This window comes from Anopheles maculipalpis, chromosome 3RL (assembly GCF_943734695.1).
Source record: "Anopheles maculipalpis chromosome 3RL, idAnoMacuDA_375_x, whole genome shotgun sequence".
NCBI classification, from domain to species: domain Eukaryota; kingdom Metazoa; phylum Arthropoda; class Insecta; order Diptera; family Culicidae; genus Anopheles; species Anopheles maculipalpis.
Genome location: NC_064872.1, coordinates 23,735,905 through 23,758,822, shown reverse-complemented (window position 1 = coordinate 23,758,822; position 22,918 = coordinate 23,735,905). Strand labels below are relative to the sequence as shown.

The 22,918-nt window shown below is 44.6% G+C and overlaps 6 protein-coding genes across 7 annotated transcripts in view; 1 reads left to right on the top strand and 5 right to left on the bottom strand.

The window, feature by feature from the left end:
• Nucleotides 1-22,918, bottom strand: part of LOC126564321 (daxx-like protein) — an 87,728-nt gene that overhangs the window by 38,364 nt on the left and 26,446 nt on the right. The window contains exons 2-4 of the mRNA XM_050221324.1: nt 13,186-13,241; nt 11,489-12,990; nt 10,182-10,549 (exon numbers count right to left, since the gene is read on the bottom strand). Of these exons, the coding sequence (XP_050077281.1) occupies nt 10,216-10,549; nt 11,489-12,990; nt 13,186-13,239 (1,890 nt within the window). The 5' untranslated portion in view covers nt 13,240-13,241 and the 3' untranslated portion in view covers nt 10,182-10,215. The remainder of the gene's footprint in view (nt 1-10,181; nt 10,550-11,488; nt 12,991-13,185; nt 13,242-22,918) is intronic.
• LOC126565036 (probable serine hydrolase) lies at nt 1,474-2,528 on the bottom strand. Its single transcript, XM_050222176.1, has 2 exons — nt 2,460-2,528; nt 1,474-2,394 (listed from the first exon to the last, which is right to left on the bottom strand). The coding sequence occupies exons 1-2, from the start codon at nt 2,520-2,522 to the stop codon at nt 1,474-1,476; spliced, it is 984 nt and encodes a 327-aa protein (XP_050078133.1). The 5' UTR covers nt 2,523-2,528.
• Nucleotides 2,934-4,058, bottom strand: LOC126564952 (probable serine hydrolase). Its single transcript, XM_050222083.1, has 2 exons — nt 3,930-4,058; nt 2,934-3,854 (listed from the first exon to the last, which is right to left on the bottom strand). The coding sequence occupies exons 1-2, from the start codon at nt 4,056-4,058 to the stop codon at nt 2,934-2,936; spliced, it is 1,050 nt and encodes a 349-aa protein (XP_050078040.1).
• Nucleotides 5,547-6,684, bottom strand: LOC126564936 (probable serine hydrolase). The gene is made up of 2 exons (XM_050222063.1): nt 6,529-6,684; nt 5,547-6,456 (listed from the first exon to the last, which is right to left on the bottom strand). Exons 1-2 carry the CDS (start codon nt 6,682-6,684, stop codon nt 5,548-5,550), a joined length of 1,065 nt encoding a protein of 354 aa, XP_050078020.1. The 3' UTR covers nt 5,547.
• Nucleotides 8,222-9,583, top strand: LOC126560485 (kynurenine formamidase). Its single transcript, XM_050216444.1, has 3 exons — nt 8,222-8,606; nt 8,711-9,026; nt 9,100-9,583. Exons 1-3 carry the CDS (start codon nt 8,222-8,224, stop codon nt 9,581-9,583), a joined length of 1,185 nt encoding a protein of 394 aa, XP_050072401.1.
• Nucleotides 14,223-15,080, bottom strand: LOC126565709 (40S ribosomal protein S21). Of its 2 annotated transcripts, XM_050222913.1 has the most exons (4): nt 14,978-15,080; nt 14,836-14,894; nt 14,381-14,572; nt 14,223-14,289 (listed from the first exon to the last, which is right to left on the bottom strand). In XM_050222913.1, exons 2-4 carry the CDS (start codon nt 14,883-14,885, stop codon nt 14,280-14,282), a joined length of 252 nt encoding a protein of 83 aa, XP_050078870.1. In that variant the 5' UTR covers nt 14,886-14,894; nt 14,978-15,080; the 3' UTR covers nt 14,223-14,279. The 2 variants fall into 2 exon arrangements, with proteins under 2 accessions (XP_050078870.1, XP_050078871.1); XM_050222914.1 differs by lacking the exon at nt 14,978-15,080 and having other exon boundaries at nt 14,836-14,913.

Sequence of the window (22,918 nt, the reverse complement as noted above, 5' to 3'; positions counted from 1 at the left end):
GTTGGTATGCAAATTTGTCAGCAAAACTAGTTTCTTGTCTAGCTGCTTAGTCAGTTTGGGTATCCATCCTTGAGCACAACGCGTGTGCAGGACTTCCGGACAACACGGCCAGGGTCGTCTGAGCCTAGCGATCGGGGGAATACGTTGATCACCATAGTGATGATCGTTGTATAAACGATAGAGCACGTGCCGCAAGTATCAACCTCATAATTTCGCATCGCAGCCTAACCGATTATTATTAATGTTCGTCTACTGATCTAATTTTAGCGCAGAAGAATTATGGATCAAAAAAGAAGTCTTCTGTTTCATTCTACAACGTAACATACTACAACGTTTGAATGTTGTTATCAGACTTGGAAACTCCAAATAGCTGAGAGAAGGAATTTTTGCAGACTACTCTCCCAGCGTGATCATTGGATTCGACGCTCGATGACATTAGGTTACAGCGAGTCCAGCCCGTTGTATCCACGGTAAAGCAAATTTAGGATATTAGCACAGAAGGGATCTTTCAATAGGATCAGTTCACCGTTCTAAAATATTGGATTCTTAAATATTTAGAGTGCTCAAGCTTGTGCCCATATTTCTTTGCTTGTTTGTTTGAAATCTACGTACTGATTAGCTATCAACTATCAGATGTAAAGCTCTTGCGTTAACTATCTTCTTCTTCTCCTTCTTGGCTTAACTACTTTCTATAGGTCAAGCCTGCCATGCAATGGCGTACAGAACTTGCTGATATCACGTAGTTGAATAATTTATTGCTACGGGGGAACGGGTCCGGATGGAATTTAAACTCCTTTCCTGCCGTGTGAAGATGGGCACCGTTGTTGAGTAATCATCAGGCCATCTCTTAATTACACGCCTGAATTCTTGAGATAGCTAATATGAGCACATGATCTATTTAATAATTACTAGATAGACAACATGGGCTTGTAAATTATTATCAGACAACATCAGTAATGAACTTTGACTGTCGATTCTTCTAGTCTATTCGTTCTTAAGCTGTTCAGTACGGGTCTGTTGCATACAAATTCATCAAGACCATGCGTAAATTCGAACTCGCATGTGAATGACTCATGTGAGATGCATCTTGTGAGGTAGCTCTGGATCGTGGGGAAAACGCTTTCGCGCTCTGCTCACCATAGTGAGCTGTTTCTCACAACATCTATCGTGGGCTTTATACGTTGATATTCAAACATTTTCTTATAAATTGAGGTCAAAATTGAATTCTTATTGAACCCATTTTTATATGGAACAGTAATTTTTATTTAGGACGCCCTGAACATGCAAGCAATTATCGTAGGCACCTTTCCAATAACACAATAATGTCTACAGAGCACCTGCAATTACTTTTTTTTTTTATTTTATTTTGTCATATACAAAACAGCTTAACACCGTAATAATTAATTGTACAAAAAAATTCCCTAAACCAACGATTTTTTTTAATAATCCTCTTAACAATCCCAACAACTCCACCTACAGCTTGCTCGCCATTTCCTCATCCTTCTGCCAGTATCGGTTCAAAAAATCCGTCACTACCGGCGCTACCCGTTCCGGATGGGACAGATGCACATGGTGTGTTCCTTCCACATACCTCAACTCAAATCTCGAATTATTACGCTCCAAAATTTCCACCACTTCATCGTAGTACTGCTTCCGCTCCCAGTACGGTGATTCGGTCGCTTTGATAAACAGAAACGGCATCGTAAGGTTTTGTGCCAGCCGTTTGTTTACCTCCTGTGACCACAAAAATCCAAACCCATACTTTAGTCGACTGTCGCGTGCGAAATAGTACTTGTCCGGGAATTTGGCCGATTTGCGAATGTTGCGCTGGAGCAGAAACGGGCAAGACTCGCGCGTAATCGAATTCACTGCACCTTCGTAAAGCCGATCGACCGTTTCTTCGTACGTATAGGACGGTGGTTCCGATTTTTCCTGATTTCGTAGATCCGCTTTTAAATGTTCGGGCGTTAGTTCACTCAGCATTGAAACGAGCACTTCGTCGCGAAAGATTTGTGGCTTTAGAGCGTCGATTGAGATGAGAAAATCGACACGGGTAGGAAAGATGGCTGCGTACGGGTAATGGAGTACCGAACCCATCGAGTGGCTCATGAGTGAGATCTTTTTCCATCCGTACTCGTGCATTACGAAGTTGAGTAGGTAGAAGATGTTCATCGGTTGGTAGGTCATTCCGTCCGGGATGCGTGATGAGTAACCGTGTCCGGGTAGATCCAACGCTAGGAAGCTCATGTGGGATGGTAGCAGAGGAATAAGGGTATCGAACGAACCGGCATTATCTTGCCATCCGTGAAGACACACGATCGGACGAACATTTTTTGGACCCCACCACTTGCCGGCTAGCTCACCGAAAGGGACCGGAATACGGACTTCCTGTACCTGGAAGGTGGACAGCATAGTTAAACAACAAACAGTCTGGTTGGTTGCTTCTCGCTATTACTTACAGCATGTAGTCTATCGTGCCGTTCGACGAGCGTTTCCATGGGTTGCGTGTCGATCACGTCCATTTGCAAAACTTGGAACCAGGTTGGTCGCTTGGAACAAGTTCACAATTAGCTTGAGCGTGTTCACAAATTACACTTCGATTGGGCAACGCATCGAAGAAACCAAAACACCCGAGTATAAAGTCGTGCCCTTTATCAGCATCTTATCTCGCGTCCGATTTATGCCCACTCATGCCATTTTTATTGCTACGCAGACGAGAACTTTGGTATCAAACAGGGCAAGATGACGCGAACAGCTACGCCTATCACGCACACCAACAAACACGCTGATTAACTGAGCGAGGTTTTATAAACACAGCTTGTGATCTTATATTTCGTCTATTTTGTTCCCAAAACTTAATAAATACACCCCGCAACACATAGACAGATACCTGTTTCCATCCCCGATTACATTTCCCAAGGTCTCTCCGACGTTTAAAGCTTACTAATTACATCCATCTCCTTACGCCAATACTTTCGTAGGAAGTCTACCACCACCGGGACGACATTTTCCGGCTCGGTTAGGTGTACATGATGTGACCCTGTTACGTACACCACCTCATACTTTGGGTTAGCTTCCTTCAGGATCGCAACGGTCTGTTCGAATCCTTCCTTGGACCCTGGGTAAGGTGAATCGATCGCTTTCACCGTTAGAAATGGTGCTGTAATCCGTTTCGCCAGCTCCACATTAACACTGTCCGCCCAACCCGGAATAACGTTGTACTTCATGCGATTGTCGCGATCGAAGTAATATTTGCCGGGGAATTTCCGCGAGGGTTTAATGTTACGCTGCAGCAAGTAGGGGCACGTTTCCCGGGACACGGAAGCGGCCGTACCTTCGTACAGACGATCGATCATCTCTTCGTACGTGTAGGACGGTGGTTCGGATTTCTCCTGATTGCGGATGTCCGCCTGAATGAACTTTAGCACCTGTTTGCTTACACGCTGCGGGAAACGATCGGGATAGAAGCTGAGTGGTTTAAGCGCATCAAGTCCAATCACAAGGTCAACCTTGTCGGGAAAGAGGGCGGCAAAGATGTAGCATATCGTTGCACCCATAGAGTGTGCCATTAGGGACACCTTTGCCCAGCCGTATTCGCGCATAATGGTCAGGATGAGTGGAATGCAATCCATTACGTAGTATGACATGCCGTCCGGTATGCGGGACGAGTAACCGTGGCCCGGCAGATCGATCGAAAGGAAGCTTACATCCGCTGGAAGCAGCGGTATCAATCGATCAAACGTTCCACTATTATCGAGCCATCCGTGCAGGCACAATATCGGGCGAACGTTCTTTGGACCGAACCACTTGCCGGCGATCTTCCCGTATGGGACGGGAATTTCCACTTCTGTCACCTAAAAAAGCGGAATAAGAGCCCAGTGAGTTGCGGAACTCAAATGCGCCTTCTCAAGTGCCCGAAAGTGACTTACATTGTTCTGTTTATCCTGCAGCTCGATGAATCTTATCAACGGATGGTGTTCCACGTTGTTCCGCAGACTCTCGTCATCCTGTCCTGCAGTTTGATTAGACTCTACCGCTCCTGTCTTCCGCGCAGACATTTCCCTTCTTTTGCTGTAGAGCCGTAGCTTTTTTACTGCAGTGTACTACACGATGGTTTCGGGCTGTCTGCTACTGCTTTACGTTTGGATACGCTTGATAACGGGGAAGCGAACGAGTTGATGCGTGCGTGTTTCGAGCATATGCGTGAGCGCTGAACTGTAAATGGTACACAAAAACATCTACGGTTGCGTGCAATATTTGGGTCAATAGTGGACCAAGGGTTTTAGAAGTAATGTGGGATTGATTATTGAAGAGTTTGTAATTGAAAGCCAACGTATTTGGGGTATGAATATTTTTAATAGAACTATAAAATTCTTCATTCTCGGCATCCACCTTGCTGAAGATTTTCTCGATACAGCTCAGTTTACGGCGCCGTTGTCTGCAAATTTAATATCCCGGTCAACATATGCCATCTGTTCTTATCTCTTAGCAAGAACCTTTTAGTCTACCAGGCCTCCTCTTAGATGGCCAAGCAGATGGCGATCTTCGGAGCTTAACAGTTAAAACGTCTGGTTTGGCTAGACACCGTGGCCTAGAGCTGCTACAGATGTTCTCGATACCGCTCAGTTCAGGGCGTAGCGCCATCAACTGCTAATCTGAGGAACCAACTAAAGCCATTTCTTAATCTGAATCATAGCCTAACACCGTTTCCTCTTAGGTCCATGTGGATGTCTTTTAAAAACCTGATAAGCCTTGTTGTATTATAATATGGATAGCATTGGATAGTACCGAAACCTGCCGTGTCTAATCCATTTCTAGATATACGAATCACATAGTACATCCAGACATTTTCCTTCTTCTTCTTCTTCTTGGTTAACGACCTCTAAGGTCACGCCGGCCATCGAATGGCTTACTAGACTTCAGATACCTTGTAGTTGGATAGTCAAGTCGCCTACACCTCCGGGCTGCCCCCCGGAGCTTGAAGCTAATAGTCAGTGTCGTTGTTCACGAGAGTTCATATCTTAGAGGCGTATTTGAGTCTCCTTCTTATTGGCCTAACGACCTACTAGGTCATCGCAAGGCTTACAATTTTTTTTTGATACCACGTAGTTGGGTAGTCAGTCAGTCCTCACAGTATCAGAGTATGGTACGGATGGAATTTGGTCCTCAGGCCTGCCGTCTTCACGTGGCAGGTGAGACTATAAATATTCTATACAGTCCCAGTCGTCCTGACAGGAGACCGGAGTTTGCTGCATAGGAAAACCTCGAACCACCTACTCCTTGTATGTACTGCTATGTCATCACCGTGCATCCCAATCTTGCTCTTTGTATAGAAGATGGCCCACAGTTCAGTCTCAGATAGTCCAACAAATACAGTAGATGGATGTTTATTTTATTTTAGCCACAATTGAACACAATTCCCGTATTTTTTGTTTTCTGTAGAGGTAGTGTAAAAGCCTTGTGCTCTGCCTTCCTGATGCGTCTTTTTATTCGCTAAATTGATAAATAAATTCTTGTACCCTTGCAGCTGCACTTTCTGTTGCCCCTCTATTGAATCCTTTCCTCCTTCCAGTGCTTTTCCAAAAATGGATTAATAATCGGTGCCACCTTTTCCGGTTCGGTCAGATGCAGATGATGCGTGCTGTCCACAAACTCTAGCTCAAACTGTGGATTGTGTTGCTTTATCACATCGACACATTCATTGAAATATTTCTTATCTTCATAGTACGGCGAGTGTTTCGCCTTGATGAACAGATATGGTAATACGATCCTTTTTGCAAATTCTAAGTTAATAGCCTGATCCCATCCTAGGCCTATGCTGTGCTTTAGCCGGCTATCCCGTGTGAAGTAGTACTGATCGGGATGCAGTGTCGATTTGCGTGTGTTTCTATGGAGCAGAAACGGTGCTGCCTCACGGGTAACGGATTTGTTCGTGCCGAGATGGAGACGTTCGATGAGCTGCTCGTACGGGTAGGATGGTGGTTCGGATTTTTCACGATTCCTTGCATCGGCTAGCAGTGCCTGTGGAAGTCGTTTCTCCAACCGACCGGGAAACTTGTCCGCATCGGCAATGTGTGGTTTGAGCGCATCGATTCCAATGTACAGGTCTACCTTTGCGGGAAAGGTGGCCGCAAACAGGAAGCACAAGATGGAACCCATCGAGTGTCCCATAAGGGATAGCTTCTTCCAGCGATACTCGCGCATAACGTGAAACAATACGAACGTGTTGTCGAGCGAGTGGTACGTCATACCATCCGGAATGCGTGACGATAGGCCATGGCCCGGTAAATCCAGCGCTAGGAAGCTCATATGCTTCGGCAGTAACGGTATTAATCGGTCGAACGTACCCGCATTATCCTGCCAACCGTGAAGTGCAACGATGGGGCGTACATTGCGCGGTCCCCACCATTTACCGGCAATCTCACCGTACGGAACAGGAATGCGTACCTCTTCTACCTGAGAAAGACATTAAGTTTTTGGATTAATTTGGGAAACTGTTGAACTTTGCTCTCACCGACTTCTACTTACGTCATGCTGACGATCGTGTTCCTCTACCAGATCGTGCGCTTTGTGGTGTGAGTGGCGAACACCTGAGATTGCAATCCGTGGCACGAAGCTGCTTTCCCCGTTTAGCAAGGACGCGAACAAGGACTTCACTATAGCTGTACCGCTGACTTTGGCCATCGCCGGGAAGTGAACGTTTGCCACAAGTGCGTAAGACTGGTGTAAAGCGCGCCGGAGAAGTTGTCACCTGATTGCGGATGAATAGGCAATTATGTGCCTGCTGAAACACTAGATGTGGCCGACTGGTACTACCTTCCTTATCTCGGCACGCTTCCGCATTGTCCAGATGATGAAAGCATGGACATGTTACGACACTACGGGCGACACATATTTCATTCATACACAACTTATTACATCGCGTTGTGGAACATTGAATGACAGACATATGTAGAGATGTGTGTATGCGTAAGGCAATGTTTGCAGTGCAAGGTTTTAGATTTCAACCAGAGTTGGGGATGATAAGTTGCCATACAAAATGCAAAGCTCAACGCACGTGGAAGATTGTTTCAAGCCGACTTGAAATTGGGTGCATTGTTATTGTATGAGGGTTGTAAACAAAGGGTAGATGTGTTGGTGATATCAAACAAACAGATGATTGGCAAGGGTGTTGTAACATTCATCCCTTAAATAGGGGTTGTCTGTTTGTAAATTTTCTATTCCTTTTGTTGCATTTTAAATCATGCAGTTTCTTCAGTATTTAAAATTGTCTTGAAAATTAAATCTTTATTTAGGAACGTTCATTTTGCATAAATTTAAAGAGGTCCCTTACATGTATCTCAATTTTTAATTTTTGGAAAATAAAGTATAAATCAATACAAAACCAGAGAAAATTGTATTACAACTGATATCTCCGACTTTGCAATCACATTTAGAGAAAAGAAGGTGAAATACTGATGAACGTGCATGATAAAGAATTGGCGGGCTTTACACCATATGTCAAAATATCGGCACGTTTGTTCCTTATCACACGCACGTGCTACGAGAAAACTGATACATGCTGCACATGTGCCTATGCTTTCTCAAGTCCGGTTCTGGGTACCGAATTTCAATTCCAATGCCTTTTCCTTAAAATTTGCATCCTTGGACTTTGTAAATGACAAAAGCACCATCTCCTAACTGTTCTCAAGATAAGGATGGGTCCTACGAAAAAAAAAAAACGGAATTCAAATTTGCTCAGAGTGATGATGTGTAGTAAAAGCATAAATTTGAGTCACATATACCACTCGAAACTCCCCCAGTAATCAGTCAAACTTTTGTCATTTAAATACTCAATCGTTAACTAGGATACTTAAGATAGCGGTTATCACTGCTCTTAACTTTGATAACAATACTACAATAAGAGTATAGATCTAACCCCGAACATCACTATCCAATGTAATAACTGCTTTTCAGTCGGTGGAAATCATTCGTCTGTACACGTAGTTGCCGATTGTCGTCACCGGCGTGTGTAAGATTGAGCCTGAGAAAGTGCACGTAAGGTTTCCTTTCCTAGCTTTGTTGAGTCATCAAAAACTGAAGTAATACGATCTGTTTACCCGTACGAGCAGTCCAAACTGTAACGAAACAAAATACCTGTGAAGGACACAGGACCGAAGTAGAAAGCGAAGAAAGGAGAGGGAGAACACAACGAACGACAAAATCAAACACTCTCCAAAACATGGCTAAACAAATCATTAGCTCGACCGGCGGCAGTGGTCAACTGATAACGCATCGCAGATCGGTCATCGGTTGTTGGGCGGTATTTGTCGTGTGCTTTGCTCTTGTCACTAATCATTACCAGTCGCGATTGACGGTTGCTGCAGCAGTAGCTGATGCTGTTAATACACCGCCACACGTTGCGCTTTGGTTAGCCAAACTCGCCAAGTACGTACGCTTTCGTACCGGGAAGTTTAGTTGCACGGCAAATATGGACGACAGCCAGGGACCACCTTCGGAAAGTACGCTAGCGGTTTGGGAGAAGCAATATTCACCGTCCGCTTGGAGCGTTCGTTTTGCAACACCGGCAGAAGTGATTGACAATCATGTGAAGTTTGTAAAAGATGGTATGTTAAGCAATGGCAACCGGGTGAAAAAATGGTTCCGCCATCCGATTATGAATTCGAGATTATTCTCCGACGTTCATCTTTTGGGTTTTTTTTTGGTACAGAAAGCGACAAGAACAAACAGCTTCTAGAAACGATGCTGGATGTAGCGTATGGTAGTGGTGATCGGGATAAGGTGGACATCTATGGTGAAAATCTTCTAAAGGATGCACCATTGTTCGTGTACATTCACGGCGGGTACTGGCAGATGCTGGAGAAAGAAACATCGGCCTATCCGGCCAAACCGCTCGTCGACCGCGGTGTGCGGGTGATGATCGTTGGGTACGAGCTATGTCCGGAAGTGACACTGGAGGAGTTGGTGCGCCAGATTAAGGTGGCGGGCGAGTTTGTGTTGAACTATGCCACTGAGAATGGTGTACAGTGAGTTATTGATTGCTTGGCTATATACCATTACACCGAATCCATATCCAACTAATAATTGTTAATCTTAAAGGCACGTTTCAATTGCGGGACATTCGGCAGGAGCTCACCTGATCCTTACTATGCTGGACCAGCTGTTTCAAAATGCGGTCGGCGAAGAACTTAACCTTCTGAAGGATGTATACCTGATCTCGGGCGTGTACAATGTGCAAGAACTACGGTACACGAAAAGCGTCAACAAGGACAATCTGCTCGGGATAAACGATGAGAATGCTAAGCGACTGTCGCCCTTGCTCGCTAATTACGAACATCTGCGATCGATAGCGGAACAGGGTGCGATAAAGTTTCACACGTACGTTGCACAGCACGATAGCGATGTGTTTCGCGAAATGTCGACGCGGATGTGTGAACGGTTACAGTCGTTTGGGCTGAGCTGTGATTTGAACGTATTGCCAAATCTGGATCACTTTGATATAGTGGAACAGCTTGCCTCCTCAGATTATACCATCACAAGCGCCATCATGGATGCGGTTGCTAGGGAGCAGAATACAGTTTAGGGAGCGAAAGTTAATTAAATCAAAGTAGCCTTTTTTGTTAGTTACAATAAAAGGGTCTTTTTTTGTATACTCACCACCAAGCGTTAATGTCTTTTTTCCCGGATCTTTCATAAGTAGTATATGCCATCATCTTTTTCACAACACACCCTTGTTTATGTGTAGGTTGAAAAATATTTTCGAATACAAGAATTTTTATTCCGCTTCGTTTCGATCTCCCACCCACATGTCGACACAGAATGGCACCCGTCGCACCAGCTCCAGAAATTTACAATACCAATGGTTTCTTCTCTCTTGCTACTACAGCTGTATATACACACACATACGCACGCACGCACACACGTTACGCTACACGATTTGGACAAAAGCTTTCGGTAATTCAGTCGCTTGACAAATGTATCTGCCCCCGAACACGAGATCAGATGAAATGAACTTAATCGTTAACTTGTATCACACCAATCTGGCCATTCCCGTTCTTGCCTTGCCTTTGTGCGCTGATACAGCGCGTTAGATTGCGAAAACAGGAATCCCGGGCTGCGTCTCAGATAGGAGGGAACTCAAAGTCCCTTGCTTTAATAGCTCTGTCAAGCATACGGGAAACAAAACTAGGAAAAAACGAACCTGTTCGATGTATGCTACGAGTCGAGTATGATCAGTTCATCGTCATCGGATATGATAATGTCCTCGAACGAGTCCGGCCGTACGTTTTCCTTCGTGGTAGATTCAGCATCGTCCTCTTCCTCATCTTCATCATCGGTCTCGTCGTCGTCATCCTCGTCGTCATCATCGCTAAGTTGTAGCACTGCATCATGCGTTCCTCCATTGGGACCGGTGTCCGTACTCGTAGCTGTAGCACTCCCTTCTTTACTACTGGATGGCTTTGTTTCGTTACTTTGTTTTACGGATGTAGCACTTTTTTCCTTCTTGTCTTGGAGTTCCTCGCGTTTACACAACTCTTTCTCAGCATATCTAAAAGATAAATTGTTTGTTTTGTTAAAGAAATGAGCATTTATGAGTTTTTTAGGATGTAAATATTATAAATAAATATAATTCAGATATCGGCATAGTCTGGTTTCAGACAAACAGTTGATACCGCTGCATCTTCGCATTTAAGAGGATGCTAGATGTTATGTTCCGTGCCATAATTCTGGTTGTGGCTTATACACCATAAGAGCAATTTAAAATACTTTATTGTTGATGGTTTTTAGACTCGAAAGCTCATTTCTGATATGTAGACGCAACGTGCAACGTGAGCAGCTTATCAGGTCCGCTATAGCCGCCAGCGGATTTAAAACTCATCAGAGAGTCACAATACGCTCGATGTCCTGAAGCTAGATTTACGTAGACACACAACTTGTTTGAATGTCCTCTTTTCGAGGTTGTACAACGTTGTACGTTTGCTATGGTAGCCACTGAGGTCACCGTAGCAACCATCAGTACCATGAGATTCAGAAGACTGTAACAACCATTTGAAAATCTTTAGAAAAAGTAATTGACCGCTCGTTGGGTCGTCACTTCGAGTAGGTCCTCAATGTATCTGTTGGTAACAACCGTAAAACTGAAATGTCAGACGTCTTAAGACCTATCGTCTAAGATATATACGTCCAATGTTGGGTAGTGATCTTGAGGGCTACCAGTAGCCTTCACATCAATAAACTGAGGACTCTGAGCGCACTCTTATATTTCAAAAAGGTAGGTAGAATAAAATTTCTTCTTCTACTATACTTTGCCTGTACAACCTCAAGAGATCTAGGCATGCCATTTCTCACAGTTAAAAAAAACTGTGGCTACTACGATAGCAAACACACCTGTTTGCACTGCTGAATCAATTCAGCTAAAGAGCGATCTCTCAAGGAACTGATCAATTATGTCCTCAGAAAACCCTATTAAATTTGTTCTTGTACTCACTTGTCAATGATGCTGTTAACTTTGCTGTAATGTTTCCCATTCTCCTCCAGCTTCTCGCGCAACTTCGGATCGATCGTGGCCGGATCCTTCTCGTCCCCGGTATGATACATCACCGTTTCGTACAGATCCGTTTTCCGTCGCTTCTGCAACTGTTTGCCCACCTTAATGAACGCATCGTGTGCGATCCGATTCATCCGTTCCGATCGCAACCCATAACCGTGCCGTGTATTGCAGTACTCCAGACATCGCAAAACTTCCCGAAAGTTGGGAAAAATATTGGTCCGGTTAATAAACTGTGACAGCGTGTGATTAAATTCCCGATACTGCGACCCCTGGAAGTTGATCGGTTCCCTTAGTAAACGATGCGCATGCTTACTTTCGCCGGTTATATCGCAAAGCTTTTCATAAATTTTAGTCGCATGCTTTTTCAACCGTTCGCCTTGTACGTAGGTGGAGTTAGTTTCTTGGTTAAAGTCTACCTCGGCCTCTTCCATCTGGCGGATGCGTTTGTTCAGTACGTACAGCGCATAATTTAGCTGTCTGATTTGTTGATCTTTTTTCGAGTTTCCGGTCGAAAAGTCTTCCTCGGCAAGCGAAGGCCGACCGCAAGTGGTGGCCGGATTGTTGTCCTGCTCGACTTCTAACTCTACGGTGGGTGGTGCGACCGATCGGGATTTTTTTCTCGCCTTTAGTTCCTCCACAATGTTGACTAGCTTCAGGAACACCAGGTGCGGTTGGGCACGTATACCGGCCGTTGCGGCAGCGACCGCTTTTTTGAAGCTTTTCGATTTGACGTAGTCCGGATGAACGATTTCGTAGTAGCGGATAAGCTTTCTGTTGATAAGTCGCTCCATATCGTCCGAACTGTCCGCTTTGCGGCAAGCGTCCAGCAGCTCCTGGAACTCTTTTCCAATTGCATTCTTCTCTATCGCAGTGGTACCTTTCGTTGTATTACGACCGACCACCTTCCTTTGCTCCTTAGTGGTGGGTTGTGTTTCCGCCGAACTTTTATCCACCGAGCCGGGTGTGCCCCGATTGCTACTGTTGTTTGGGTCTGAATCATCATTTGTGGTGGTAGTGTTGCTGCTTCGACAGCTGGTAACGGTCGCTGTTGCTGCCGGTAAGGTACGGTTCTGCTTTTCTCCACCGGCGGCAAGTTTCAGCTGATATTGCTTTATTTCCTGCTCCCAATCTTCTGAGTAGGTGATTGGTGCGAAGTTTTCGTTGCCCGTAATCGTATGATTATTGTTGTTATTATGTGGTGGTGTTGTACCATCGGAAGACCATCGCTTATCCGACAGATCCGTAGTGATCGTAATCGGTTTGATGCGTTTCCGTTGTGGATCATGTGCACCACCACCGCCGGAAACAGATGTCCTAGTGTTACTGTTACTGCTGCCACTCGTCCCATTCTGCTGTATTTCGGTATGTGATGTGTTTGGGGGTGATGGTGATCCCTTGCGCTTGCTTCCTCTACGATTGGAGGGACTTTCTATTACCACCTAAAATTAAAAACAAATATCCCTTAATTACACGCCGTGCACCGTGCTCACTACTACTGGCTACTGCTGTCACTTAGTAGGCGCGCTCAAAATGATTTTTTTTATTTCTTTCCCGCCCGCCGTCATATTTCTCATCCGTAGCGAGCAGAAAAAAAAAAACTGCACCACCGATTAAAATGTTGACATTTTGCTCACCCCATCATCATCCGTATCCGAGTCTAGCACTATTACGGACGCAGAAGTTGCCATCGCTTTTAGCCAGTGGAATATATATCTTTTCAATATATTTACACCACGTTCAACCCGCCGTTTTGCTTTTCCCTCGTTAAAGGCGTTTATTTTTTTTCTTTTCTGCGTCACACCGTGTTAACCGCGAGATGAGAATGTACGTACAGCGCGTCAATCACACTTTTATGAATGCGTACATTTATTCTTTTTCACATTCTTTTTACCCAAAGATCATTACGAGATGACACGCACACATGCAACGGAACGTGCACATCCGCGGGTAACACGGGGTAAAACGCGAGGTAAAATAACGATTGTGTATTGCGAAGATTGCATTCGATGCAGCTTTAAGGGTTAATTTGTTGGGAGCTTGTCGTAGTGTGCGTGTGCTAGCTGTCATTCTTTGTCACTGCCTGCTGTATGGTGTGTTGATCAACACACAATTCGTATTGGCGAATAGCAACCGAAGCGGTATTTAAAATAATGCAGAAAAGTGTAACATTTTACACAAAAATATTATAATTTCTATGAAGTTTGAAAAATACTACCGAATGTGGTAAATTGCGATATGTCTTGTTAATTATAATATTCATATCCCGATAAAATCATAACACACGCACACATGTGCAAGTACGTGCACAAAATTAAGCGTAAATAACGTATTGCAGTGAGAATGTAATTAGGACAATTGGAAAGTTTTGTTGATTATTAGCGCATGAAAAATATTCGCCTCAAAACTCCAAAAAGGCTTTTTTGATTAATGACACAATCTCAAGTGATTTTCTCCTTAATTATCATTAAAATCTCCTTCGAAAACACCTGATAGGTAACTAACTGGCGGGACTATTATGGAGCCATTAATCTTTGTATTGATTTAATTCTAAAGGACTTCGGAGTGTATTTTTTCATTGAAACACTTCGATAAGCCTTCACACATTAATTTCACCACTGTCATCATTTTCATAAGAAGAAATGATTGAACTCATCGTACACCGGGCAAGAGATTATAGTTGTTTACGGAATTTTATTCACATGTCCCACCAAATACAAAGTAGCTGTATTTAATAGTTCCTGAAAAAAAAACAACGAAGCAAATTAATATATTTTAGCTCAATGTTAGAATGCTACGAATGCTGATTCGTCTAACAGCGGTTTTACTTACTTAGACAGTAGACCGTCCTTCTTGGCCAGACGAACAATGCAATCGTCCGATTCACCCATACGGCGGATCTCACCGCAAATGGCGTACACCTTGGACGTGTCCAGCATGCGGCCAGTTTCCGGGTCTACATCGACGATGTTAATCTGGATGGAGGCATGATCCTTGGCGTGGATGATGCGGTTGCTCGACGAGCTGCGGATATGCGAACGAATAAATGCACGAAAGTGAGGTTAGGCGCGTAAACAAAATCCGCTCATCGTTCCGATTCCATCGGGCTAGGTAATGCACAATCAATCAACACATAATATCATGGATGCAGGATAACGATTCGGATCAAAAGCTAGCTAAGAGTTCCATCCATGCTATCCCTAAATTCATCCGACACGTGTTGACGAAGCGGTGTGTCTGTGTCCATCTCGCGTATCGCGCAAGCTAGGCTCGCCAGCGAAACTTACCACTTGCGGGGGCAGTACAAATCGACAAACTCTCCAGCATCGTTCTCCATTTTTGTTTGCTACGGAAGAAAGAATCAATTAGCTATCCATTGCCGTACAATTTCATCGTCTGGATGCAATTTAACATGCGTAAAATTCTTACTTTTAGTCAGAGGTTTTCTGAACCGACAACAAGTATTAACAAATGGTGGCGAAAGAAAGAGAAAAAGAAAAATGTGCATGAACAGCGGTTTGACAGCTGTGTCGCGCGTTTGACAGTCTGTCAACTGTCAAACGATTATCTTGGAAGAGGAAAACTTTCTTGATTTTTAAAAATTATTTCAAAAATGATTTAATTTCATGGAAAATGTGGTTTTGGGAGGAAAATTAACACTTTTTTTTATTTTTGCACAATATAATTCAATAATTTAACTGTAAACAGATCGTATTTCACCCTTTCTACCGGCCTTCCATGTGCGTTCAAATCAGTTCGTCGATTGTTGTCATGCGAAAGCTTTTGCGTTTGTGCGCCCCTAGAACAGGTGGAAAGTCGTCGGAAGATCGGAAAAGCACCGGCAAAAGGATGCATCAAAGCTTCATCCCGGGAAATACTCGTTCTTCACGACGCGTGTGTTTTGCATCGGAATGTAAATATTGTGAGTGTCAAGGTAAAACTGTGAAAATGTCTCACGGGGCCCGGTGGATTGTACAAACAGCAAGAATCTAAAGGTATTATACCACATTCTTCGTCTATTGGTGCTGCTGGTGGAGTTTTGAGCTTTTCTACGCCAAAAAGAAAAGCTTTTCCTTTAAGCTGAAATTGTAATGGTGGTTCCTTTTCCGTAGGCGTAAACAATGGACCAACTAACGAATATTCACTTTTCACATTAGCCACCTCGGTACGAAACCTGCCAGAATGGTCCACCGATAAGGCCTATAAATAGAAGAGTAACACCGGCCACCCTATGGTTCAATCGACGTTACGTAAACGCACGTGGAGTTCCGATTCGTTGCGGCTGTCCATTTATCTTCCCTTCTAATGGCACGCACACACATCTCGAGAACCCAACCGTTTTGGGGTCGTTTCCCTTGCCGGAAGTACCCGTAAAGCGAATGTCAGAAACAGCGACAAAAGCCGGTAGAGCACCAGAAAGGGTGAGGGTCCAATCACGCCAACCAAAGGACAGTCACCGAACGGAACGAATGGAACAACGATGACGATGGGCTTTTTACGCACCTACGTCCCCAAGTTCTTTATTCCACACTCTTCCCATCGGTCCGGACATGTCCTTCTTCTGTCGGAAATGGCCCTATGAGGGGTGGATGGTTTAGTTTTTCTTCCATTTCCACGCACCCAACCGATCGATTCGGATGCAAAGATAAAGCGTTTTGTTGATTATGCTTTTATTGGTAGGAAAGCTGTCCGTCCAATACGATGCGGTGTGGGAATGGAAGAGCATTAAAAACTAACCATGACCATGGACCCCCGGGCGTACGCTTTAGCACACACAAACACACACACACCGCAAAGCCTCCGTCTCATAATTCATGCTACTACCGCCATGACGAAACCGGACACAGGTGTACTCTAAAGCACCTGGTTCGTGTGATGGCCAAGCCCCAAACGGACCCGGCGGTCTCCCGCTGCCGCTTGTAGGGGAAAGTTTCCTATGCTGGCGATTCAAATTGAATCACGCACATGCCGCGGAGATTGTACATAGCTGGCAACCACCACAACATGCCGATAACAGTATCCCCATGTTTTCGCGTGTACATGACCTCCTAAATGTCGGATTGTAATGCACTTCCGACGGGGGAGTGCGCAGAAAGCAAGCGGCACACAGACAATGGTTTTAATGCTAGGAAAACAAAAGGAAAAGTTTAATGCTCTACGGTGGCCCGGTGGTGGTAATAGTCAACCGAAAGTTTTGTCTGTTTGGTCGGCGGTGAGATTTTTAACAGCTGATTGCGGGCTTTGCATTATCGATAAAGTGAGTTTCGAAGAAAGTCTCAGCGGTTGTTGGACGTATGGGGTGTCAGAAAATACGGTACGCACACGTGGGTAGTACGTGATGGTATGCAAATGATATTAACCTAGATATGTTTTACGTTGAACTTTGTGTAATTTGTCAGTATATTTTTTTAACCGGAGGTCGAATTGTATACTTAAACATGTTCCGTTTGAGACCTACAAAAGCTTGTTCGTTTTAAAAGGTGTTCTCTTAATGGTGAGTTTATCGTGGGGTTTAGTAGAGATCATCCGCGGGGCCCGATGGTCTGATAATAGGTGATGCTTAATTGGGGCCGATCTTCACATGGTAGGTAAGGACTTAATGTCCAACTACTTGGTATTAGCAACTCTAGTAAGCCATTAAGTGGTCGGCGTGACCTAGAAGTGGAGTGGATTATCCAAAGTGCGAGTCGTATAAAGACCTCTTCTCCAACCAAGGAGCAAACAGGTTCTCAAGAGACCTTTGATGCACTCAGATCAGATGCTCTTCTGTCTCGTTCATAAATATTTTTGGGCTGTGATATATGTGTAAGGGGCTCGGATAGAGATATACTTATACAATTGTATTGGTCGCTTTTGGGAGACTCTACTTTGAACAATATTTTGAATGAATCATCCTTATGAGTCAGCTACTCATTCTGAGTGATTCTCTATAGCCTTAAAGTGGAGGGCCTGAACATTTTTTAGATCAGTGTCGATCTTCTTTAGTATTCCCTTTACCGTGTTCACGCATGTCCTAATCCTCCATGAGCCAGGCTCTACATTTTTCTCATCATTTTCCGGTACATTATATTGTATTAAACGACAGATAGCAATGGCCATAGTGGACGGTCTCGTCCTGATTTCGTAAGCGCTATTGGCATCGAGGGAAGTCCAGTTGTTCAACGAACACTAACCCCTTTAACAGATTTAAAGGGTTGGAATTTAAAGGGTTGGAATAAAGTCACGATATGTGGGCCCAAAGTTGAAACTACTTCCAATCTCTACCTCCGAGAGATAGTGGCTCATTGATGCGACTAAATCATAGCACTATCAAACCATTCGAAATATAACGTGAACATTTTGTCTGTTGATAGTTGGATGTACAAACGTAGCTAGGAGAATTACTAGGGCACATGATTTTCGTATTGAAAAAACAAAATCTTTGAACAATTCTATTTACCATCTATTTGTTCGGAAATATTGATCTGGACTTCAAAAGCTCCAAAATTTCTTATTGTACCTCAAATAATGAAACAAAACATCTAACATTAAACCCTAACCTACCAGATGTATCTACCATCTTATCACAATAAACACCCAGCCGGGAACGTTTTATTGCTTTCATGGGTGTTTTTTTTTTGCAAATAATAGGCAAGAGAAATTCTTATCTTACCTTCAAATACTATTACGGGTTCAGAACCAGCAGCTCCCGTTATCATCGCACTCACGGTGTGACCGTAAACTTTGTGTTCCGTCGTTTCATACCCATCTCAGCAGCAGTGGTCATTTTTGCTTCGTCCGGTTTGCCGGTTTGAATCTATCGGCAAAGAACGAGTGTGTATTATACAGACAGACTTTAAAAGCAGAACTGCAACTATTAAAAAACTAGGTGAGATGATTACCTGTTTTGGAGAGCAAATTCCGACGATAGACACCGGTTTGTTTGTGGTTTGGTGTCCGGAATGTAAAGTCTGGATCGGGTAATTCAACTCTCCATCCTCCCGTGGTTATCTAACACTTTGAAGATGGCTCTGTGGGATGTGATGTGCTTGTGTGTGAAGCGGGCAGATTCCTGTCGGACGGATTGAAACGTTTCAAAGCGTGATCCGTTCCAGCGCTTCTGTGATTCGACCACGCTCTTTGGGCGAAGGGCTTGGCCTTGAGGGTAAGGAACCGATGATGGGTTCGTTGCAGCAAAGCTCTCAGCTTGGCAGGGTGCATCATCCGCCACTGCTCGCTACACGGAAAAGGCGGTCGTACAGGTGGAAAGTGAGCGCGTGCCGTGTACCGGTCCCGCAGCACTCACCTCTTCGTCTCGCGCGCACGATCGCTGGCAATACGCGCGTGTCTAGGGTTGTGGTGCGTTTCAAGCGGGTCGTACCCGGTGGATACGTGCCGATGTGTGTTTGCGCGCGAGGTAGTGGTGTAGTGGATTTTCCGACCGACTGACAGTTACCGTTTGGACGCGGCGTGTTGGTAGTGCAGGCTTGAATTGGGTTTAATGATGTTTATATTTCCGATCCTCCGGACGCGCTCGCTAGTCTCGTGCGAATTGTGAACCACTGTGGTACGGCAAATAACTACACACACTCGGTTGTTCTGCGAGCGCGACTCAAGTGTGTGCGTCAGTGTGGGTGCATGTGTACCGGGGTTTGAGACAAAAAACGGCCGATCGATCTAGGCCGGTCGATCAATCGTCATTTGATGTGCGTGCGTTTCTAGAACCGGGGGAAGAATCGATCAGCTGTATCTGGGATTGAGGAAGATCACCAAGTGGTGGTGACGTGATAAAATTAGAATTCAACCAACGGCGTGTGCGATTGCGTGTTTCGGAACCTAAAAGACAAACACCGTCAATGATCAGTATCGGTTTCCATTGATCGTTCGCTACCTGGTTGTATCGGTGTGACGTATTCCTACTAGGGGAAACCTGTTCTAATTTGCAGAGTGTGTTTAGTTGGGAGCAAGAGATTGATGTGAGTGATGCCGTGTGTCGTATGTCGTGTGTGTGTATGAGTAGGTGTGTGAGATAAGCCGGGTGTCATTAGAATGGCTTCAAGCAGTCTGTGCTGATAGTGACGCGGTGACGGATGAAGAAAATGGCGCGTGGTTTTCGTTGAAAGTGTGAAAAATAATTGTTTTTACAGTGTTTTCCCCCAATTTTGTCAGTGCTTAGTGGTGTACGATCAGTGTTTTGTTGTTGTTGTGTTATCTGATTTAGCAAATGAAGTGTGTTGATTGTTGTGCTCCATGCGGAAATTCTGTATCGGAAGATCATCAACATAAGGTAAGCAGATCAATCGATCGATACGAGGAAGATGCAAAACAATGATGAATTTTCTTTTTTATGAGTGTACAACAGGTGTTGCCTTCTTTTTCTCTACTCATACCTTTTGGAAAATGTGGTGTGTGGCTTTTCATAAAGGATTTACTATTATTGTTTTAGATAAGCAAATAATGTACATGATATATAATCATTTACATGGAGCCGTGCCAGGATTGTCTTGTACTTCGATGTTAGTTAATTTGAACTCATCTGGAACGTCTCTCTGGAAGCAATAAACCTGTTGAAAATCAGTGCCGTGAGCAAGCAAAATGGCCGGCCGGTATTCTGGAGCGGCTTGTAGTGTGATCCGCTCGAATAAGGAGAAGATCTTCGTCGGCTGTTAGCACGTGGTCTGTCCACTAACCTCAATTAGTTTTTGTGCAATCTATTAAATGATTGAACGGAACCATAATCAGCTAAGGGTAAGATACTCTTCCAGCAGTGCCGGTTCAAGGTCTTTGGGGACCCTGGGAGGTATGAATGTAGGGGACCATGTCATATCCACATCAAAAGTGCTGACCGGTGAGAGAGGAGCTACTACTGTAAAGCTGCTAACGCGGGGACGATGTTACTACACCCCTTGTACTACGCAGATGCCCTGGGTGTCCGCCTACTCCGTCCAGCATTAGATCCGCTACTGCCTTCCACGAAGTCAATAATAATCGCAGGTCAATAATTCCTCTTTGTAGCGCCAAAGAAGAAGTATTTTTGTAAAGTATTGGTGTATCTTCTTTTAACATATTTTTCAGTACAATTTTAATTGTGGTTTATTTAGACTGACCACTGAACCAAGGCATAGTATGCTAAGTAGCACTTATTATCGTATTTTGGCATGTTGTCTGTGGCAATTCCTCTTTGGGATGAGATTTTGAAAGTCTACGCTTTTCCACATTTTCCTCATAAACATTAGAAAAACTTAGTTTTGCTGATGTGAACAACCCGGATGCAAGGATCCTCCGCCGTTGGTGGGTCGATCGAACGCGAACGAATTCTCGCGCAGATCTTTTTTGCGGGGCCGACCAGGATTAGTGTCTACCAGTGGACCTGCGTCTTCGCTGACAACGCGTTCTGACGAAGGGCGTCATCAGTTTTGCCAAGGTTGGAGCGTACAAAGCGTTCTTGACTAGCCAGGAAAAGTTTTAAAACCGCGCACCAAAGGTCAACCGATTACGATTTCTCCTAATTCTTCTGACGCAGCGGAAAAGTGCTACTGGGTTGCGGGACCGGCATCCGTAGGGGCAAAAGCAAAGATGGATTTTCTCCCAAACCTGAAATCCTCGCAAAGACTTACACTTAGGGAATATATTGTTTCCTTACCTAAGAACAACGTTGAAACTTTGGTCAAAGATCGCGTTGTTATTGACTCCTGCAGACATGTGGTAATGGACGGTGTGACTAAAAAGAACAAGGACTGTCTTACTTATTAGATGTTTACTGTAAGTAGCCTTCAGAAAGGTACTAATCGAATAAACCTTGTCGTTTCAAGTGTCGTTGTGCCGCTATCAAACATACCTTAAATAATCGTTCCCTATTATAACTTCTGGATTGAGTAAATAATTTACTGTGCTACTAAACCCTAAGAACCTTAAATGGCGCCATCCTGTCCGTCTTCATTACAAACCTCAAATTGCACACTTTCGCCAACCACGATTTAAATGGCCACCCAGCACCGTCGTGCGTGTGTTTGAAGCACACGCTAACCGATGATGTCTGGCAGAAACTTCAAAACTAGTCATAATCGAGCACAATTATTAGCAAACAAATTATTTGATAGACTACGATTATCTCCTTAACAGGTGCTTCTACGGAACGAACCCGGCGGTGTGGGTATCACTCCAAACACTCTCGGATACTTAGAGAGCGACAGGGAGTGAGTTGCGTCCATTAGCAGCAAGTGTTGAAAACCCCGGCAGAAGTGTTCCTTAGCTGCAACTCTTCCGTTGGATCGATAAAGTATTCAACAAACCCGCCTGTCTGGGACGGAAGGGTATCGAAGGGGGTTGCAAAAGGATGATGTGCCACCGTTTCGATGGCACCGCCTGCCGATATGATGGTGGATGGAATCAATAATTAGCACTTTGAAGTTACGGTCGTACAACAACAGCAACAGCTCCGATGGTACTCCGTAGATGGGCATACATACCAAACCCGAACCCCAAACAGCTATTAAGTCACCGTTAATGCCTTCGAATGTCATGCTTGCCATTGACTAGGTCGCAGCCAGCCACCAAACGTATGGCGGATGTATCGGCAGACATGGGCAGGGCGGGAAGGGTTTAGCAGAAGTTGAAGGTTGATTTGTTCCCCGTTTTGTGTAGATGGGCGTGCTGCTGAATGGTGCTAAAATTTGCACCATCGTCCCACACCTCGCTGTTGGCGTAGGGTAGACGGTTTTGTAGGTTATATCATTCCGAAGGAGAACTTTGTCGCAAAAGTTAGCGGTGGAAAATGCAAATCTATTATACCGCCATCATTCCGACTGCAAACCGCAGTGCATTGGGCCGCAGCTCAAAGTTCGGCTCACTGCAGCGGATGGTACAGCTTGTCGTACGAGCCCAGGAGTCGAGCTTTTATGAGCTCTCGACCCGACAACACCCGTCGGGTTCTAGTTGGGTGTAGCCTCCGTTTTCGGTATGTGACGCCGCCGTGTTAGGAAGAGTGTAGTAGAGCGGTTAGAGCTAAGTGATATCAGCAAACGATTTCTGTAGCAATTGTGGCACCCTGGAAGCTGGTGGAGGGAAGGAGAGGTACTCAATCATTCGCGTCACGTCCGGAAAAGCTTGCCACAGAGCGAGAAACTCACTCACGGTGTTTTGCAATGTCCCTTTGCATGAGGTGAATAAAGGTGATGTGTGTTGTACATGCACTTCCGGTAGTTCCCTTTGCCAAAAGGACCAAATTTCCCGAAAAACCCACTGATGTGCAACTTGGCAACACTTCTTCTTCTTCTGCTTCTTCAGAACACTGATTCGTGTGAATGCAAATTAGGAAATTCGAAAACAATATACACCGAGAAGAGAAGTGCACGCGAGCAAACTGCTTTTGGTGTCCTGGCGCGAGCGCGC

Bases quoted from the DNA above. Each gene is read 5' to 3' on its own strand.
- LOC126565036 (XM_050222176.1), bottom strand. From the start codon at position 2,522: ATGGACGTGATCGACACGCAACCCATGGAAACGCTCGTCGAACGGCAC. The intron at 2,395-2,459 runs GTAAGTAATAGC...TCCACCTTCCAG, and splicing joins GGCACGATAGACTACATGCT to GTACAGGAAGTCCGTATTCC.
- LOC126564952 (XM_050222083.1), bottom strand. From the start codon at position 4,058: ATGTCTGCGCGGAAGACAGGAGCGGTAGAGTCTAATCAAACTGCAGGA. The intron at 3,855-3,929 runs GTAAGTCACTTT...CCGCTTTTTTAG, and splicing joins TGCAGGATAAACAGAACAAT to GTGACAGAAGTGGAAATTCC.
- LOC126564936 (XM_050222063.1), bottom strand. From the start codon at position 6,684: ATGGCCAAAGTCAGCGGTACAGCTATAGTGAAGTCCTTGTTCGCGTCC. The intron at 6,457-6,528 runs GTAAGTAGAAGT...TGTCTTTCTCAG, and splicing joins AACACGATCGTCAGCATGAC to GTAGAAGAGGTACGCATTCC.
- LOC126560485 (XM_050216444.1), top strand. From the start codon at position 8,222: ATGGCTAAACAAATCATTAGCTCGACCGGCGGCAGTGGTCAACTGATA. The intron at 8,607-8,710 runs GTATGTTAAGCA...TTTTTGGTACAG, and splicing joins TGTGAAGTTTGTAAAAGATG to AAAGCGACAAGAACAAACAG. The intron at 9,027-9,099 runs GTGAGTTATTGA...TTAATCTTAAAG, and splicing joins GCCACTGAGAATGGTGTACA to GCACGTTTCAATTGCGGGAC.
- LOC126565709 (XM_050222913.1), bottom strand. From the start codon at position 14,885: ATGGAGAACGATGCTGGAGAGTTTGTCGATTTGTACTGCCCCCGCAAG. The intron at 14,573-14,835 runs GTAAGTTTCGCT...GCATATCCGCAG, and splicing joins TTGTACTGCCCCCGCAAGTG to CTCGTCGAGCAACCGCATCA.